The following is a 20,546-nucleotide window of genomic DNA, read 5'->3' on the forward strand; positions in this document are numbered from 1 at the left end:
GGCCCATGCGGTGGCAGTAAGGTGTCAATAGATAGTTTGCCAACCGCTCTGAACCAACCAGCTTGATGAGGAAGAAGATAATCTTTCTGTTGTCATTGGTTGATTTGTCCTAACCTCCGGAACACACACAATCAATGCTAAAGGTTTCGTTTGGGACAGCGAGTAGCTGAATTTCACTGTGACAGAATAGACATTTTTCTGAAGTTTCACAATGTCGGACGATAGAGCAGAGCGGTCAGATGGAAAAATTGTTAAAATGGAGGTTGATTACAGTTCCACTGTAGACCAACGGATACCGGAGTGCGAAAAAATGGCTAAAGTAAGCTGAATGAAAAGCTCGGCTGAGTCATGATGTAGCTTTAACGATTCACTAGCATGCTATCAAGATTGCTAACTGCCTTACTTAGCTAACCGTTACTTTGTATTAGTTAAGGCAAACGTTACCCGTATAACGTAGTGGCTACTTGGGTCTCAAAATAACGTGTGTTTACTCTGATAAGTAAGGCACCATGCCTTCATTTGGCCATTTTTCTTGATGGTAGTTAACCTACGCAAGTACGCTAGTTAGTAATTGTTAGCTATAACGTTAGCTAGTCCATCCCAGCTTGTCATGTTCGGTGCCTGTAACGTTTGACATCACTTCAACAATGCTGATTTTGTCCATCAGAGTCAAACTAACGTTAGTTAGAATAACGTTGTCGCTCAGTCCATCTAATTAGTTACACCCAGTATACGGGGCGTCTAGGTGCTTTATTTGACATCAAGTTTCAACTTAAAAAGTGAACGATAACGTTAGCTGTCCAGCTACATTGATGCCTCATAACAGGGCTAGTGCTAGTCGGCTATCGCTATAGCGAGATATAGCCCCTTAGCCTACCAAGCATCTAACTTATAACGATTGTTGGTCGAAGCTGTCAGTTACCGGCTGCCAGGTACTTGTGTTGGCAACATTTACATTCTCATGTGAAACCTTGTGGTTACATTTCACATTATAGGAAGGACGTCTTCAAGAAGCCGTTGAAAGTCTGCTGTCTTTAGAAAAACAAACGAGAACGGTGAGCAAGCACTTTCTTACAGCATTAATCCCTTGTACTAACGAAATGCCATGAACAGTCATGAAGCAAGGATGTGTGTCTTCATCTGAATGTATGTTTTGTACCATCTCGTTTATCTTTAGGCTTCTGATATGGTTTCGACGTCCAGGATTTTGGTGGCTATTGTGCAGATGTGTCACGAGGCAAAGGACTGGGATGCACTCAATGAAAACGTTATGCTACTGTCAAAGAGGAGGAGTCAACTGAAACAGGTAAGAATGCGTATATTCTTTGACACAAACAAACGTCACACAGACCACTTGGAGGTGCAAACAATATCGGATTTATGGTTTCCTTACTATGTGATCTCAATGGCGATGCAGCGTTTGTTTGCATCTCCAACAGTATGGCGTAACTGGTTACCTCCCAAAAACTCCCTCAAATGCCTGTATATTTGTGTGAAAGAATACTATTGGTTAACTATGCTGTTTTGGCAGACTCATATCTTACTGGGATTACAATTAACAAAAAAAGTGGTAAATCTGATTACTGACAATCAACCAAATATTTTTGATGTGCATCCTATAATGCTTCTTGTCTTTTAAACCAGGCTGTGGCAAAAATGGTGCAAGAGTGCTGCAAGTATGTTGATACTTTGACTGACCTTACCATCAAACTAAGGCTTATTGATACCCTAAGGACTGTCACTGCTGGAAAGGTACAGTCTCTTCTTCACAAATTATTCATATACTTGTTTCCCTGAAGTTTACATGTATGCAACATTTCTCCTTCTCCTTGATTCAACAACAATAGTAACTTGGCTATTTTGTCACAGATCTATGTGGAAATCGAGCGTGCCAGGCTCACCAAGACCTTGGGTACCATAAAGGAGAAGAATGGTGAGGTGAAAGAGGCTGCCGCCATCCTTCAGGAACTGCAGGTATTCTAATCTTTACTATTACGTTCTTCACATGGTTTGAAACTGATGTGTCTGATTTATTGTTTATATGTAGTCAGTGTGAGACCTTAAAAACTGTATGGCAAATGTTTTAGGATTATTCATATTATTTCATATTATTTTAAGAAGCTGCATTTCTGTCCAAACCTCAAACCATACTGTGCGTAATATCAAAGTTATAAAAGTGAACGGTGTAAAGGCTCACCCATTAATTCATACATTTATCTCAGATATTTTAATATTTACAATAGAATGTGTGCACTTTTGGCCATCTATTACAGTGTATTCTATACTTGTTTTGCTGTAGGTGGAGACATATGGCTCCATGGAGAAAAAGGAGAAGGTGGAGTTCATTCTGGAGCAGATGAGGCTGTGCATCGCCGTTAAGGACTACATCCGCACCCAAATTATCAGCAAGAAAATCAACACCAAGTTCTTCCAGGAGGAGGGCACAGAGGTAAGAGAGCTTCACTATAACTAGACTAACTGGAGAACTTAACCTAGAGGGTCTCCGCTAAATGTTTACTCTCCTTTGAGCTCGGTTTTCGGTATTTTGAAATATCTTTGCATGGTGTTTTAAATATCTACATGAGTCAAAGCTGAAGTACTACAACCTGATGATCCAAGTGGACCAGCATGAGGGATCCTACCTGTCCATCTGCAAACACTACCGTGCCATCTATGACACCCCCTGCATCCTGGAGGACAGCACCAAATGGCATCAGGTATGGCACTCCAGCTGGTGAAAATCAGGCTGTTTTGTGTTCGTCTGCTTCAATTCTCTTTCATAAGATTTCTTAGTCTTTTTTCCCCTTCTGATACATGTTGACCACCACTGAAGGCAGTTTGTGTATTGCAGGCCCTGAAGAGTGTGGTGCTTTATGTGATTCTGGCACCTTACGACAACGAGCAGTCTGACCTGGTCCACAGAATCAACACTGACAAAAAGCTGGAGGAGATCCCCAAATACAAGTAAGAATCTTAAGGGGATCCATGTCCAGTGGTTGGTTAATGTGTTGTGCCTGGTTTGCTTTTGTCTTTTTGTCTTTTATGTAACCTTTTTTACGACTGTTGTCCATCCTGGTCTCTTTTCTGTGCTCGTGTGTGATAAATCTTGAGTGTATGCACGTGTTGCCTATCCTGATGGCATTCTTGAGTTCACGGCCCTCCTCCTCCCTGCAGGGAGCTCCTGAAGCAGTTCACCACGATGGAGCTGATGCGCTGGGCCTCCGTGGTGGAGGATTATGGGAAGGAGCTGAGGGAGGGCTCCCCGGACAGCCCCGCCACCGACGTCTTCACGTACTCCGAGGAGGGCGAGAAAAGATGGGGGGACCTGAAGAACCGAGTGGTGGAGCATGTGAGTTCTTTGGAGGGTTCTTCTGACTGAAATGATCGTTTAGAGTGGGTCAGTAAGGGGGAACCGCCTATAGCAGAATGTAGGGACATTGAAGTAAGTAAGTAAGTATGAGTATGTATGTGTGTGTATATATATATATATATATATATATATATATATATATATATATATATATACTCTTTTGATGCCGTGAGGGAAGTTTGGTCTCTGCATTTATCCCAATTTGTGAATTATTGAAACACACACAGCACACAGTAAACACAGTGAGGTGAAGCACACACTAATCCCGGAGCAGTGAGCTGCCTGCTACAGCGGCGCTCGGGGAGCAGTGAACGCTTAGGTGCCTTGCTCAAGGGCACTTCAGCCGTGGATGTGGGCATGGAAGAGCAGTGCTCAACCACTTCCCCCGCCCACATTTTTCCTACTGGTCGGGGATTGAACCAGCGGCAACCCTTCGGTTACAAGCCCGAAGCCCTAACCAGTAGACCATGGCTGCCCCAAGAATTGTGCCCCGTGTGAGGATCTGTGAACGTGAAACGATTCTGATTCTGTATTAATGTGAATGCAGTTTAGAAGAAATGAAGTGTTTACTTGCCTTGTGTGTCTCCTTTCAGAACATCCGCATTATGGCCAAATATTACACAAGGATTACCATGAAGAGGATGGCAGGCCTCCTGGACCTCTCCATCGATGTAAGTTTCCTGTTTCCTGTGGTCTTTGGTCATCTGGGTTGTCAGTAGACAGTCCCCTGGTGCTCCCTTCCTACTGAGTGGCAGGCAGTACACACATTCTGCTAAAGTCTTGCCAGTTTTATTTTTTAATTGGCATATTGGTGCGCTTTATAGATATACGTACTAGTTTGTGTGTGGTTTTAACAAAAAATGCTAGTTTAAATAGCTACGCAACAATTGCTATGGGTGTGATTTCACTATAGCTGTTATAATGATAGATGTTTTTATAATTGCTGCTTCAGTGTGTAAGCTGATGACATACATTTTATCAGATGCTATGCCTTTGTAGTTTGAGTTGGGGAGGACCAGCCAGTGTCGGCCTCTTCTCTTCATGTTTAAAGTCTTTCTCTCTTCATTTCTTATAGGAATCGGAGGAGTTTCTGTCCACTCTGGTGGTTAACAAGACCATCTATGCTAAAGTGGACCGGCTTGCTGGCATCATTAACTTCCAGAGGCCCAAGGACCCCAACGACCTGCTGAATGACTGGTCCCACAAACTGAACTCCCTCATGGCCCTAGTCAACAAGACCACTCACCTCATAGCCAAAGAGGAGATGATCCACAATCTGCAGTAGTGTCCATTTTGAAGACCCTTTGGGTTGTCTGTCTGAAATGGCCTCAGAAGATACGTGGGAGGCTGTAAAAAAAAAAGCAAAATCCTTTTTGCCTTTGGAAAAACGTCTACAATTTTTTGGACTGTGAACATCACAACCACCTAATATAGTATGAAGGTGGCACACTCTAGATTGATCAATTGTCAGTTCTGCAGTATAATATTTGTTACCCTCTTGGTTTGGAAAAAAAATGTTCAATGTGGCCTGCAGTCGATGTCTAAAGCAGTCCCTTTACTTTGTCTGCATCATTAAAGGTATGTGGTCCATTTCTAAATGTTTGCAGTAGTTCCATCTTCCTCTTCCTCTGATGAGGGACAAAGGATCAGTTTAAGAACATCTCAGCTGCAGGCTGTTTTAAAACATAACTGTAAGCTTGTGCTTTTTGATGTATAACCTTTGCAATACAAAATATAAAATCGTAACAATAATCTGTTTTTCTGATTTTTCATAGATAATACAATAATACAGAACTAACAGCATTGAGGTTCAAGTTGTATTATACATAGTTGTACATCCAGCTACACTGGCTACCTATGGCGGCCCGCATCAAATTCAAGTCTCTAACGCTTGCCTACAAAGTAGTCTCCGGTTCTGCTCCCACCTACTTGAATGCCCTCATACAGACTTACACTACCTCCAGACCGCAAGGCTCCTCTGACGAACGACGTCTAGGTCTACCACCCGATGCGCTCAAGCCAATCCAAACTTTTCTCATCTGTTGTTCCTCGTTGGTGGAACACACTGCCAGTTCCTACAAGGGCAGGGACATCCTTTTCCACTTTCAAAAAACTCCTGAAGACCCAGCTCTTTAGAGAACATCTACTCTCATAGCAACACTTACAACAAGTCTTACTGATCCTAGCACTCACCAGCCGTTTTAAACTGACAAGTAACTGCTAAAAACAGCACTCACCGGCACTTATTCTTACTGTACTCTAATGTTTTTTTAAACTGTCCTAAAATTGTGAGAATTGTTCTAAAACTTACTGTTTACCATGTTGTTAGTCGCTTTGGTTAAAAAGCGTCAGCCAAATGTAATGTAATGTAATGTAATGTAATCTTTAACACATACCAGTGATGGATCTTCATTTCATGGGCCAGTAGAGGGCATCATTGTAACTAAATGGTAAATCTCAACATCAAAGCTTCAGTCAGTCTTGTGACTTTTGGCAGAGAGAAATGGTAGCAAGGAAGGTGCCGTTAACAAGACTGATAGATAGCTATTTGACAGCAGAGAAACATCAACTGTTTATTACCAAACGAGCTGAAACATGCAGTCTGCAGAAGGCGCTCTTGAGTCTTGCGTGAGACAGCTGAGCAGTTTGCACAGCTCCAATGGGCCCTTTAGGCCAGAGCTTTCAGCGTTACCATAACAACACAAGCAGTCACTGCTTGCAGACCTTCACCCCTATCTCACAATGAAGAAGAAAGTGAGACCAAATTGAGATTCCAAAATATGGATCCTGATCTGTCTAAAGAATCATGTAGGACAGGGGTCCCCAACTTTTTATGTACCATGGACCGGTTTGTTTCCTATTTTTTTTTTCACGGACCGCGGGGGGTGGGGGTTCCATGTTCCATATGTGTTGTGCATGCATTACTTGAAAAGAACTAGCTCCAGTTATGTATGAACAGTGAAGGTAACGATCTCTTAAACATGTGAAAAACGTGAAGAAACTTGAAGTGAAAATTGAACAATATGAACTATAAATATTGAACAACTTGAAGCTACATCTATAAGTGTGAACATGCTTAACAAAACATGGGAACTAAACGTGCATTACGAATATAATCAGTGGGAGCCCTGTGCTTGTTTCCCTGCAACAAGAAGGTTCGGTCTGGGGGTGATGGAAGACAGTGACACCCTCAGTGTGTTTGAAATGTCCAGTCGATTGCGCAATTTGGTCTTAGTTGCAGTCATTGCCGAAAACCCGGCCTCGCATAGATACGTGGTGGGAAATGGTAGCAACGTTTTCAGCGCTTTTATGGCTATCTCGGGACATTCTAACCTGACCCTAGCCAGATTAATTTCGTTCCGCCTAGCTTCACTCACATCCATCTGGGACCTCTTCCATTGAGAGTGATTTCTGCAACCGACTTTATGGTTCAGCCAATCAGGACGCAGGGCGGGAGTTTCATAGATGTGACATAGCGTAGAAGCGACTGTGAGACTGTTATTAGCGTCACGGGTTGGCTTCTAGCCTAGAAATCTAGACGCACCCTAGCAAATTCATTTGCTCAGCCTGTACGTCTAGTATCAAACCATAGGGATTTCTATTGGCTAACACCGTGGATGTTATTCAATCACAGCGCTCTATTTTGTTAGTCCTGCGACGGTGAACAACAAGGAAGGTGGCTATGGCGAACGAAGAGCGGTTGTTTGAATCGGCGTTGGTGTCAACTTTGGAGAAGTTGGACTTGTGCTTTTCTTTTAAAGTTGAGCAACACAATGCACTTAAGTCATTCCTTTCGAAGAAGGATGTATTTGCCGCTTTGCCGACCCGGATAACGGATATGGTCAGAAGCTGGGCTATTGCATGCCTAGGCAGTTTGAAAGACAATTCTCTGCCCGCCCCTTGGATTAAGCGAGGTGAATGGTTCGATGCCAGACTATACATTTCAATGATATAGGATGGCCCGCCAGGCTAGTTGGCTTCGATGTGAGTGGTTGAAGTAGCACGTCAATAGATGCAAGCATTTGCAATATGCATATGCAAGCATTTTTTGATTAGACCCAGCCTTCTGAAACAACACTTCAATGGATCGGTTCCAGATGGATGAGTGGAGCTAGGCGGAGCGAAATTCATCTGGCTAGGGTCAGGTTAGGGATATTCTGCTTTGGTTTTGATCCAAAAACCCGCCAGAGAGGTTTTCTTATAGGCTACACACTCTTAAGACCACCGTCATTTGCAATTTCGATCAACTGCTCTTCCTCCTGCGCTGACAAGTTAGAACTATTCGGGATATTGACAAATGGGTTGCGGACCCACTCATTGGTTTGCCGTGGATCTTTGGAGGATGGGAAGTAACGCTCAAACTCATTTGAAAGCGCAACAAGGTGATCGCGCACCAGCTGCGAGAGAAAGGGCCCTGCCTCAGTTTCTCCCAAAACCCCCACTACTGTTTGGAACATATCAAATACACCCCGCTCCACTCGTCGTCCCCACAAATCAAGCTTGGCTTTAAATGCAGCGACTTTATCTGCCAGTTTAAAGACAGTCGTCATTCTCCCCTGGAGTGACAGGTTGAGGTCATTAAGCAACCCGAATATGTCACACAGGTAAGCAAGTTTTGACAACCAGTCCTCTTCACTAAAATGTGCAGCTAATGGTGACTTTTTTTCTGTAAGAAATCTCTGCAGCGGCTCTCGCAACTCAAACACACTTTCCAGTGACCTGCTAAAGATGCTTGTTTTTTGTTGCTCATTCTAGCAGTTTAGATAACTTCGTGTGGCACTACCGTTCGCTAAGAAGGTGAAGTGAGCTGACCTGAGGCTGTGCAGCGCTGCGGCAATATGTAAAAGTGTTGAAGGCGGGACAGACAGACGTAAAAAAATAGACCTTGAAAAATGCAAACATGCGTGCAATCATACAACTGCATATAGGCCTATGCCATGTAAAAACGTGACATTATTGCGAATTAAATTTAATTTAGTTTGCATGCATTTTTTTCATGTAACTCATGTCGAGGCTACGGCCCGGTTAGCAATGTCCCGCGGCCCGGTCGTTGGGGACCGCTGCCATAGACACAGTAGCCTACTAATACCTATCTAATGAGATAGGGCGCCTATAGCCTGTAAGTCCTCTAAAATGTTATATAACATTGAGGAAATGCAGAAATGATTTAGAAATGCACAACAGTGTCGCATATAGCGCATACCCACTTGCGCCACTGTGTTACTGTATCAATTGTGTAGTAGTGTAAACATACTCTCAATCACTTTGTAAAGTATGACTAATGTAATATTTTTCAACACACTTATTTGCTTTAGCCAATATCTGCAGCTCATTATGGACGTTGTGTATGACATCATGACTTGTTCTCTTAACTCTACACTGATACTTCTCATTCACCCTCATATCCAGTGGCATTCACCACTGTCAGTCAAAACAAACGCACCAAATATGCAGTAAATACTTTCAGTTACTTTGTAAAGGCAATATGAAAAAGTAATATGTTTAAACACTTACATTGTTTAACCAACACCTGCATCTCATTACGGATATCATCATAAATGTGTCTCTTAACTCCACACTCATACTTCCCAGAATCCTGAGCATTGAGTTAGTGTTAATTTTGTCACCTATTTTTAATTTAGTCTTAGTCTTAGTCTTGTGACAAAATGTCCTTTTTAGTCTTTGTCATATTTAGTCATTCAAATATAATTTTTGTTAGTCAAGTTTTAGTCGACTAAAAGTCTTGTCATTTTAGTCTAGTTTTAGTCAAAAGAAAACTAAAGGTATCTTAGTCTTAGTCAGTTTTAGTCAAAACAATTTAGTCGTTTTTTTTATAATAAATTATTTCTGATTACCATTTCAGTGAAATAGTGTTTCACACATCTCAATTTTCCAATATTGTGTGTCCACAGGGCTACTCGTTTGTTAGAACTCATTCAGATTTTTTGTCAGTCAGTATGTTTACATGGACAGGTAAGTCGAGCTACAGTTATAGCTTCGGCTGGGATTTGACCATAGACAGTAAAGATTTGAATGGACCACTGTCGTGATCATCGTAGACCAGTGTTTCTCAAAGTGTTATCCAGACTGTTGGTCCGCAAGCAGACGTGGTAAAATATGATATAGATGAGTTGTTTGCAATATTGAACCAACTTGTAGGCTACTGTATGTAAATCCAAACAGTTCTGCAACACTGTCTATGTAAGATATGCCAGTTAAATCATATGAATCTGACACAATAAGCAAAGTGCAAAGACAATAAGCAAAGGTTGTTCAGTGAGTAGGCCTATTGTTGTAGGCTAATATACTGTTGAAGTAGGTCTAATCTTTTTTTTTTTTTTTAGCTAGGTGGTCCGTGCGTTTTTTTTATTGGTTAGTTAAGTGGTCCTTCGTCTGAAAATGTTTGAGAAACACTGTCGTAGACCCAAGTATTAATGTTTTACTCCGCCACGCTAGATGGCGATATGCGCAACACATTCCCCAAACTCTCCATCTTAACAGAGAATATGATCTTAGCTAACTTGCTAGCGAACTTTCCATATTAGCTTACTTGCTAGCAAACTTTGCATCATCAGTGTGACTAGTTAAATAGTTGACATTACTTGCTGAAAATTTTCGTATGGACATTCTGGGGGATGTTAATTTGTCTATGTATGAGAGAAGCTTCAACTTCTGGGTCTGTAGCATTGTGGCATAAAGCTTAGGTAGTTAGCTTGCTAACTCTGACAGAAATCTCCGGTGTTATTGTTCCATGTAGTTTCGTGTTGCAGCCACAGGGTTGCAGCAACAGCACGTAGACTAGCCTACAGGAAAGCTGCTAGCATGAACTCATTTGGAATAATTTTGAAAATATAACAGCTAGATATTCGGTCTTCTCATTTTGTAGACGAAATGAAGAGAGATTTTATCTTAGTTTTTATTTCATGCAAAACATTTTAGTCTCGTCTTTTTTCGTCAACAATAATGAATCTTAAGATAGTCTTAGTCAGTGTTTCAGGACATTAGTGCAGTCTCGTCATCGTCTCGTCTTAGTCATGAAAAAAAAGGTAGTTGACTAACATATTTCCTCTCGTCTTGTCTGATGAAATTAACACTACATTGAGTCCAGTGATGGTCACAGTGAAGACTCTAGCAGTGGCATCATTATACAGAGAAAATCTCCCTTTTGTAGCTTGTGTCTGGGGCCAGGAGGTCTGAATGAGAGTGTTTGATTCATTATGAGGTGATCCCACTCTATTCAAATATTTCCCATTGTTTTTTTATACCCTGTCTCATAAGGGCAATGGACCCTCAGTTCTCCTCCTTCATATCCAATCAGAGGAATCACATGCAGCACTGGGGAGGAAGTAGAGAGTGGAGATGAAGAGAGATGATGAAGCACAGACAGCAGACACTGAGGCAAACAACAAACAACAAACAACACATAAGACAGAGTGTGACAGCATGATATATACCAAAGGTTTTCACTCGAGTTATCATATTTGTGATAATTAGAGACTCGACTCCACACCAGTACACAGCTGTGTCTTCCTCGGTCAGCTTACTCATGCTCACAAGCAATGATCTTTCTTCTCTGTTGTAAGTCATGGTGATTCTTTCGTTTGTCTCTGATGATGAACCAGTAAAATGAAGAATTGTGGGACAGGTGTCTCCTTCCATCTTACAGAAGGTCTTGGGGTGGTGTTCATACTCCTCAGGGTACTGACAGCTCATGTCCACAGATCCTCCCAGAGCTCCAGTCACCGATCATGATTATGATCTAGAGCATTGGTTCCCAAAGACTGGGTCGCGACCCACAGGTGGGTAGGAGATTTTATTTGGGTTGCCAGCATAGCCTAGTGACAATTTATGTTGTGTAATACACCTAGCTTATACCTTATATAGCTTAGGAAAGCTAACAGCTTTCTATTAGGATCTAGTTTGTTAACTACCACAGTCACAAGTTGGGTCATGATAGTCTGTCATTTTTACAAAGTGGGTCCCCAGAAAAAAAGTTTGGGAAACACTGATCTAGAGTTTTATAAGAACAGACAGTTACCTGTGAGCAGGTAGAGGGTGAAGAGAAGGAGCCTCATCTTCAGATGCGGTATCTGAGCTCAGGTCAGAAACGTCTTTTCTGTGTCAATGTTTTCGGTGAAGCGTGTCTCTGTGTCTCTGATGGCTGCAGTCGAATGTCTTTCCCTCATTTAGTAATTTTGTGTTTGTGTTTTAGCACATTAATCAGCACATAATCAATATGTCTGCATCACTTCTCCATCTCTGGTAAGTTACTGTTCACAAACTAAAACAGAATTCTGAGAAACTAAAAAAGAATTCTGCTGTTACACTCTGAAGTTAATTTTGGGATGAAGTCTGTGACCAATAGAGACAGCAAGCTGGATGATATATTGTAAGTAAAGAAAGTGTCATAAGTGTCGTAAGTGTCATTCTCTCTCTCATTTGAGTACATCCTCCCTCCATATGCGGTGTCCTCTTTTTTAACCGCACCAAAACTATTTTTGACCTCATAAACGCGTCAAAATAGCTATTTATAAAACACTAAGAAGGCTCGACACAACATGAAACTTTGATCAAAGTATTTCAAGACTAAATTTCAGTAAGGCTTTATATGTGATATATTTTTTTGACTGGGGCTGTTGCATCCTGGGAACAGAATTGTAGAATTTCTTCTGCTAATTGTTTTTGGTTTTTAGACTTGTTTTTGTAAGTTGTACCAACTCAAGTGTGCCTTACTGACAATTTTGAGTCTGTGTTAGTTGTGCCAACTTAAGTCCTCCTTACTTACAATACTTAGTCCTTAGATTAGTTGGTAGTTGAAATTACTTTAAAAAAAAAAAAACAGTGAAATAGGTTGACTTTCTTTTTTAAGTAAAATCAGACGACAGTTTTTGCCTCTAGTGTCTCCCCTTAAATGTTCAGATCCTGGAAGGTGCAGCCTTGTGCCTACCAGGACCTAATGCCTTGATCCTAGTGCTGCCCATATCAACGTATGAAGATGTGCTTTCAACTGAAGAGATTCACACTGCCTGTCAACACATAGAGCTTTTGGCAGAGCTTTGAGGTGGAGGAATCTGTCATTAGTCGGCATGTGAAGGCTACGAAGAAGGTTCTCGAGAAAATGTGATCGTCGACATTTCATCCTCCAGAATGACTCTCAGTTTGCCGAGGGGCCATGTCAACCCATTCCATAACCACTCATTTCATGTATAGCGGCACCTAGTTAAACACAAAAAAGTAAAAATGAGGTGTTGTAATTGAAGGTATCTGTGACCTAATATAGTCAAAACTGCACGAAATTGGAAGTGTAGGATCATTATGACACCCTCTGTATGCACGCCAAGTTTTGTGGAATTCCGTTCATGGGGGGCCACACAATAAATTAATTTATTTTACTATACACCAACTGGCCTGTAGGTGGCGGAAGACAGTTTTCTGTGAATATCTCGAGAACCGTAGGACCTAGGAGGTCCACCTTTTTTATGTATGTTGGTCTTAAGGGGGCATGTCAACCCATCCCATTACCACTTATTTCATGTATAGTGCCACCTAGTTAAAAATTAAAAAGCAAATAATTAGGTGTTTTCATCACAATATCTCTGGCTGACAAGGTCAAAACTGCACAAAATTAAAAGTGTAGGATCATTATGACACCCTCCGAATGCATGCCAAGTTTTGTGTACTTTCGTTCATGGGGGGGCCTTACAATAAAATAATTTATGTGTACATTTAGTGACGTACACCAACAAGGATTCGGGACACTGAAAGACCGGGGGTACACGAAACTTGGTGGGCATGTACCCCACATGGATAGCATGGAACCGTCATTTTTCGTTTTGATCTGTAGCCCCCCCGCTGGACTGGACCCCCCGAAAGGAGGGTAGGGCAGACACAGTTCTCTGTGAATATCTTGAGAACTTTAGGGCCTAGGATGACCATTTTTTTCCGTATGTTTGCCTCCAGGGGTCATGTTAACCCATTTCATGTGCACACATGTGCACAAACAGATACACACGCACACACATACATTCACAGTAATCATACGTATGACACATACTCACACAGTAGACATATGCACGCTTGCATGCACAGGCACAAACACACACACACACACACATAACATAAACATAACACAAACAATCAAGAATTTCTCAGAATTATGAACAGGCAAGATGGATGTGGGGTTGTATAAAAATGAATTTTACATGTGAAATCTATGAACTAATCATAAGTATAAGTATATATATAGTATATATACTTTTTTGATTCCTTGAGGGAAATTTGGTCTCTGCATTTAACCCAATCGGTGAATTAGTGAAACACAAACAGCACACAGTGAACACACAGTGAGGTGAAGCACACACTAATCCCAGCGCAGTGAGATGCCTGCTTCAACGGCGGCGCTCGGGGAGCAGTGAGGGGTTAGGTGGGAGTGCTCAAGGGAACTTCAACCGTGGCCCACTGGTCGGGGCTTGAATCGGCAACCCTCCGGTTACAAGTCCAGAGTGCTAACCAGTGGGCCACGGCTGCCCAAATCATGTTTTGATACTTGTTGTCTAGCAGATACCAGTGAGAATTGAGTGTGGATAATGCAATTTAGTGAGACAGTTAGAATCATATAGGCCTTTCAGCGTGATTTCTTTTTGTGGAAAAAATGTGCTGGACTGGGCGGCGGTCATATTTTGTACCGCTCTGCGGTACATCTAGTTATATATATCACCACACATGATAGTACACACTGTCCTGCTTGTTATATAGGATCCCCTCTCTGCCAAACCACATATCACTTTCAGCAGATCTGCATCTGATCTGATATGTGGTGTCACAGTTTTCTAATTCCATACGCCATAAAGGTTGGGTATGTTTGCAAACCACTAACCACAAAGCCTTTCCATACTAGCAAAACATTATCTTATGCCATCTTAACAGATAATTGCTCTCCTTAAGGATGCTTAATGGATCGTAATAAGGCGTTAAATGATTTGAAAACTTCCAGCACTCTCATTAGCGACAGCTGCCCAGCCAAAGCTGCCCAAACTTTGTGAAATGACCAATAGCAGTCTTCCTTAGTAAGTTAATTTAGATAATATGCACAGGTGTGTGTATGTGTGTGCGTGTGTATTTTGTGGTCTGCCTCCCCATGCCTATCAGGAGCCATATCTTTTGCATGGGCCTGTGAGTGTGTGTGGTTGTGTGTGTGTGTGTGTGTGTGAGAGAGAGAGAGAGAGTACAACCATGTGTTGTGTGTGTGATATGAAGTGTGTGTGTGTGTGTGTGTGTGTGAAAGAGAGAGCACTACCATATGTTGTGTGTGTGACATGAAGTGTGTGTGTGTGCATGTGTGTGTGTGAAAGAGAAAGCATATCATGTGTTGTGTGTGCGATATGAAGTGTGTGTCTGCATGTGTGTGTAAAAGAGAGAGAGTACTACCATGTGTTGTGTCTGTGATATGAAGTGTGTGTGTATGTGTGTGTGAGAGAGCACTACCATGTGTTGTGTGTGTGTGAAAGAGAGAGCACTACCATGTGTTGTGTGTGTGATATGAAGTGTGTGTGTGTGTCCAGGATGTAGTTCGATCGTTGGGGGCCAAGACGCACGCAGGGGGACTTGGCCCTGGATGATCCGCCTGGAGATTATGTATAGTGATGGTTTTGATTTGGAGTACGGAGGATCACTGGTCTCAGATCAGTGGGTCATGACCACAGGAGTCTACTGTGTCTGTTACAGTTTTTCTCGATCGTTTTGATGCTTGTGTCAACTCTGACATCACCTAAAACATGCAGCAAAAGCAAATCTTGCCTTCAAACAACACATCATGTCGTCAAATCACTGTGTGATTTCAATCAGTCATTACACACTGGACAACAAAATGCAAAATATAGTTCTCAAAATGAGCATTTTTGCTATGTCTGTTCCATTTCTCTCATTTTTCTGGTATCAGACTAAATGTACTGAATAAAAATAATTGTATTCATTCCTCCCAAGATGTAACCGTCATTGACGACTTACAGTAAGCACATAGACATAAGACAAATTTCATTGAACTACAACTTGTAATTTTTCATCAAAATAGACCTACATTAAACACTTTTTGTACTGTTTTCTTCACCAAATAGGCTATACAATAATTTCTCTAAATCTGCCTTAGATCCAGCGTACTTGCAAATAGCAACACAGAACAGACATGGCACCTCTTATGGATAATGAATGTGTCACGGCTGCAAGGGCTTGACCCAAACGCAGGGCAAAGTACAGCAAGGCAATCTTAAGAGTTACAAGAATCTTTGTTCTCAACTAAACAAACCTTGTGTAACACAACACACATTGACTAATAACCAACGAAGACTGAGGGGAGACAGAGGGTTTAAATACACAGGGGTAACAGGGCACAGGTGGACAATGAACAAGGTAAAACAAGACAGGTGGAAACCATAATTAACAGACTAACGCGGATCAGGTGAGGGGCGGAGACACGGGCACAGGGAACAGAAACACATGGCAAAACAAACAAAGAAACACATGGAACAGGACACAGGAAGTAAACAAGAGGAGCAGACATGAAGGAAAACACTATACAGGGAAAACAAAACACGACAGGACCTTTACAGAATGATTGTTGATAGAAGAATTGTGCAAAGGAGTTTCGCACGTGTGTATCAGAGATTCAGACTTGTGCAAGGAATCTCTACCACATGTGAAAATATTTTTTCCTTTTGTTTAGCACAGGGAAACCAATAGATTTTTGAATGAATGACTTATGTGTTAACTGTTTTGCAAAAGGGTGTGAGAACTGTGTGAACCCAATGAAAATGTGTGAACACATTTGCAAGAGATGACTTGCGCTGTGCAAAAAAAGAGTTTCCAGTTTCCTTAAGCAGGTCAAAGCAATCAAGAAAAACTATAAGCATGTGTGTGTGTCTGTGTCTGAGTGTTTATACTGTGTGTCTCAGTATAGCTTGGATTAATTTGCTAGAGTTATCTGTATCTGGCTGGTTAACTTGACTACCTCTAACCTCTAAAAGTTTTTTATTTAAATAAAGGTTATGGGCAATTCCATGCAAAGGTCATCCTTACCATGGAAAGAAAAGTTGTGCATACGCAAATAGAACTGTTGTTAAAATCTTCATTTAGGTCTATATTTTATTGTTTGTAACTGATCTGATTGAATTTGATGGAGAATTACACTCTTTTTACATCATAAATATGGTGTGCAACCATACAGAAACAACATTTTTCACATGGTAATATACCTATAATATACATATTTAAAAAGTGGATAAATGGACCCAAGGTTCAAACAAATTGTGTCATTTGACAAATTCCAGATTGACAAGGGAATGGTAGAGCAATGTCTATGCTCAGCTTGCCTTTAAGAGCACAACTCCTTATGTCACAGTCAGGAGGGGTTTATTATTATTATTATTATTATTATTATTATTATTATTATTATTATTATGTATACATGTCTGATGTTGGGGGAAAATGCTTATTTGTGCACAATGAACAATTCTCTGTGATGGACGTTTTCCTGCTTTCTCATGTGGAACACTGTGATTGGTGGATGGACTAATTGGACTGGGGTGTGTGAGGGTTTGCGATTGGGGAGAATGGGAGGTAAATCCTTTATAGGGAAAGGGGAGGTTGTAGTGACGACGGGGGGAACCCAGGGCTGGCCTGATGACGCGACCCTGAAGCAACAGCTGATGCGAGGTGGACTGCTGGATGACTGACCGCTGACGGGTTGATTAAGAGGACGCAAACTAGCGATCCATGAAGGAAAGTAACTTTTGCTTATCTGCTGTCTTGCTGTGTGAGTGGGCCATCGGTCATCTGTCTAAGTTTTAAGAACTGTCCTTTTCCCGAGGGGTGCCGACTTCCTGGAGCTGTGCAGCCTGACTGAAGAGAGACAGCTGATATGCACGATCGTACGTCTGCTAAAGGAAAGTAAAACAATCATTCTGTCTTAGTGTGGATGAGCCAGCTCAAGGTTTACGAAGTATTAAAACATTGTTCTCTCCCCGAGGGCGATTGCTGCGTGGAAGAGCGCGCCTGCCGACAAGGAAGTCTTCTGCGCATTTTGGACAGCAGTCTGAGCGTGCCCTAACGTCTCTGGCTGCAGGGAGGCGGACTCCACGGAGACAGCGCTGCTACACCACCCAGTGCATTGTGGGATTTGTTGTTTTCTTGGTCGGCGAGGAGGGTGCCGCCGACCAATGTTATTTCTCTGATTGGGGGCCAGCAATGCGCGACAGCGGAGGGGGCGTGGACTGTGTCATGGTGAGCCCTCCCTCCTTATAACTGCTTGGGCCTATTGCACAATTGTCTACCTGTGTGGCAATTAAGAACAAACTGGACTGAAGTGATTTATTGTGTGCTTATTCCTATGTGGCTTTATTGGTGTTAAACGTATTGCTATGCAATTCTGAATGGTACATTCTGGAGTGCTGTGAATAATATTGTGTTTCTACTAGTGCTAGCCTGTGTGTTGGTAATGCTATTCCCTTTGCTGTGATTGAGTGTGTGTGTGTGGGCTATTTTATCTTAAGAGTCCTGTGATGTTCTTCTTGTTGCTCAGAGTTAGGCTTCTAGTGGCTTAACTGGTATTGCGGGCATTGTGTGGGTGATATCCTGGGCTTTAACAGAGGGTGGGCTCGGGCCTGACACTGTACACTTAACATCTTCTGCCGGCTCTGCATGTATGCTTGCTGCTGCTGCTCCCTTGTAATAAATAACTGTAAATTTATTCAGTGTGGTGGTTGTGTCTCAGAGAGGTTCGAATCTGCATTGTTAAGAGTGGCACGGCAATTTTGGCGTTAGTCGGCAGGACCTCTCTTAAGACACAGCACCATGTCTGAAGATCAGCAGGCCGGTGGAGCAGCTGGACCTGTAATCAACAACATGATGATGGTACCATGGTTTTTAGGGGGTCCATGGGTGCCCAAGTATGGGGAAAAGAATGGTCCCCCGCTAGCAGAATGGCGTAGCCAAATGGAAATTTACTTGAGAGCCCAGACTTTGTCAGCAGAACAGGAAGTTGATTTTATTCTAAGTGCACTTCAAGGTGAGGCTAAGAGAGAGGTGTTATTGTTGCCCCCTGCAGAGAAAGACACAGCTGATCATATCTTTGAGGCCCTAGGAAAAATATATGGGGATGCTGTAACAGTAAAGCCAGTTAAGGGGCACAGTTTTTAAGTGTCAACAACAAGCAGGGGGGAAGGGGGGGCCTTTCTTTCATGCGCTCCACGAAGTCTCATTCCAGGTGGCGTGCGAAAGAGCCGACTGTGGGATCCGATGATGAGATGCTTCGAAGCCAGTTGGTGCTTGGACTACAGCCTGGCCCTGTACAGATGGAACTGCAGAGACGAGCACGCAGGGAACCCACACTGGCTTATGACGAGGCATGCAAGGAGGCAAAGGCTATGGAGAAACGCAACAGGCTCATGCACCAATGGATGTGGAGACCCGCCGCACGTATAACAGTCCGACTCAGCCCCAGCCCAGCCATGGATCGAAGTCCTCAACCGACCCGCTGCAAGACTGGGGTAGCCTCAAGGAGGCAATGCGCACTGAACTGGTGGAGGAGTTACGTGCTCAAGTAAACGACATGAAGACCTCTCTCTTAGCAGAACTGCGCACTCAACGAACAGTTCCCGGGCCAACACCTCGACAACCTGACCTGGCTAGCAATAACAGTAGCCATCCACAAGGGACCCGCCCCCGCCGGAGAGATAGAACACCTCAATGGGACGACCAGGGATGGCCCATATGCCTCCGGTGTGGCCAAGCTGGCCACATACAGCGCAATTGTGTTTCTCAGGGACCAGTCGACCATCGCAGAGTGGCGTCCTCTGCAGACGGCAGTAGCCCCGCGGAAGCCCCAATGAAGACGGCCCTCGTAGGACAGTGCCCTGAGGTCGAGGTCCTGGTCCAAGGTAAGCGATTCCCTTGCATCCTTGACACTGGGTCCCAAGTAACCTTATGTAGCCGTGGTCTCCTCAAACAGCATCTGGGAGATATTGAAATGAAAGATACTAAAGATGTCCCATGGCTAACTCTTAAAGCAGCAAATGGACTAGCTCTCCCATATGTGGGCTATGCTTTATTAGATTTTGAAGTGGGTGGCATTGCAGTCCGGGGGAAAGGCGTGGTGGTGGTAGAAGATCACTACCTACCCCCCACTTATGGGGTGCTTGGCATGAATGTCATTCAGTACTGCTTTGGGAGGGGACGGGAGGGCTCGACGACAGCAGGGGGGCATCAATTTACTTTGTTTAAGTCCACTCTCCCCAGGGCAGCCACAGTAGCATGGGATCGGGCATTCGCAGCTTGCCGCCGGCTGCGGGCAGAAGAACGCCGAGGCCCAAGTCTGGGGGTAGCCCGCCTCCGCACGGCCGAGCCAGTGCGGTTGGCTCCACAGACAGAGACTGCGGTGTGGGCTCATGTCCCTGAGGTGCCGAGAGCCAACCAGGAGAGTGTGCTTCTAGAAGACTGTTACCATGGGGCGCAGGAATGGTGTGTGGGGCGCGCAGTGGCCAACCTTCAGGATGGACGGGTCCTCCTCCGAGTGTGCAACCCCTCGACCTGGCCAGTGGCTACTGGCAGGTTGAAATCCACCCATCAGATAAGGAAAAGACTGCCTTTGCCACACCCGTGGGCTTGTATCAATTCAAAAGAATGCCATTTGGGCTATGTAATGCCCCACCGCCACGCTCCAGCCGCTTAATGCAGCGGTGTTTGGGAGGGCAGGTTCACGATTTTCTACTCATTTATTTAGACGATGTGATCATATACTCACCTGATTTTGATTCCCATTTAGAACATCTGGGACAAGTTTTCTTGAAGCTGCGGGACCACGGGCTGAAGTTGCAGCCTTCCAAGTGTCGCCTCCTACAGAAGTCAGTAAAGTACCTGGGCCATGTGGTTGGGGGGTGGGGTGGCGACCGATCCCAGCAAGACCCAAGCAGTGCAACAATGGCCAGTCCCAACAACGGGTCGTGAGGTCCGTTCATTCCTTGGGTTAGTTGGATACTATCGCCGCTTTATCCCTGCCTTTGCCCAGAAAGCTTCTCCCTTGCATGCTTTGCTGAGGGGTACAGGGGGGGCATAAGACTTCCGGTCCATCAAGTGGACCTCTGATTGTGAACAGGCCTTTAGCCAGTTGAAGCAGGCGCCGTGAAGG

The 20,546-nt window shown here is 43.4% G+C and overlaps 3 protein-coding genes across 4 annotated transcripts in view; all 3 read left to right on the forward strand.

The window, feature by feature from the left end:
- The first annotated feature begins 4 nt into the window (after positions 1 to 4).
- Positions 5 to 5,122, forward strand: psmd12 (proteasome 26S subunit, non-ATPase 12). The gene is made up of 11 exons (XM_048247154.1): positions 5 to 319; positions 996 to 1,055; positions 1,178 to 1,306; positions 1,645 to 1,752; positions 1,870 to 1,974; positions 2,300 to 2,449; positions 2,583 to 2,717; positions 2,852 to 2,964; positions 3,175 to 3,349; positions 3,964 to 4,041; positions 4,446 to 5,122. Exons 1-11 carry the CDS (start codon positions 212 to 214, stop codon positions 4,653 to 4,655), a joined length of 1,371 nt encoding a protein of 456 aa, XP_048103111.1. The 5' UTR covers positions 5 to 211; the 3' UTR covers positions 4,656 to 5,122.
- An 11,873-nt stretch (positions 5,123 to 16,995) lies between these two features.
- LOC125298595 (testisin-like) overlaps positions 16,996 to 20,546 on the forward strand; it is a 7,372-nt gene continuing 3,821 nt past the window's right edge. Inside the window, exon 1 of the mRNA XM_048249383.1 lies at positions 16,996 to 17,644. The gene's annotated coding sequence lies outside the window, so the exon portion shown is untranslated. The remainder of the gene's footprint in view (positions 17,645 to 20,546) is intronic.
- LOC125298594 lies at positions 18,622 to 20,060 on the forward strand. 2 transcript variants are annotated; one of them, XM_048249380.1, is made up of 2 exons: positions 18,622 to 19,299; positions 19,644 to 20,060. In XM_048249380.1, the coding sequence occupies exons 1-2, from the start codon at positions 18,768 to 18,770 to the stop codon at positions 19,814 to 19,816; spliced, it is 705 nt and encodes a 234-aa protein (XP_048105337.1). In that variant the 5' UTR covers positions 18,622 to 18,767; the 3' UTR covers positions 19,817 to 20,060. The 2 variants fall into 2 exon arrangements, with proteins under 2 accessions (XP_048105337.1, XP_048105338.1); XM_048249381.1 differs by having other exon boundaries at positions 19,658 to 20,060.

The sequence above is a fragment of the Alosa alosa genome, chromosome 7 (assembly GCF_017589495.1).
Source record: "Alosa alosa isolate M-15738 ecotype Scorff River chromosome 7, AALO_Geno_1.1, whole genome shotgun sequence".
Lineage (NCBI taxonomy): Eukaryota > Metazoa > Chordata > Actinopteri > Clupeiformes > Clupeidae > Alosa > Alosa alosa.

Bases quoted from the DNA above. Each gene is read 5' to 3' on its own strand.
- LOC125298594 (XM_048249380.1), top strand. From the start codon at position 18,768: ATGCAAGGAGGCAAAGGCTATGGAGAAACGCAACAGGCTCATGCACCA. The intron at 19,300-19,643 runs GTAAGCGATTCC...ACTTTGTTTAAG, and splicing joins GGTCGAGGTCCTGGTCCAAG to TCCACTCTCCCCAGGGCAGC.
- psmd12 (XM_048247154.1), top strand. From the start codon at position 212: ATGTCGGACGATAGAGCAGAGCGGTCAGATGGAAAAATTGTTAAAATG. The intron at 1,975-2,299 runs GTATTCTAATCT...GTTTTGCTGTAG, and splicing joins CCATCCTTCAGGAACTGCAG to GTGGAGACATATGGCTCCAT. The intron at 2,965-3,174 runs GTAAGAATCTTA...TCCTCCCTGCAG, and splicing joins GAGGAGATCCCCAAATACAA to GGAGCTCCTGAAGCAGTTCA.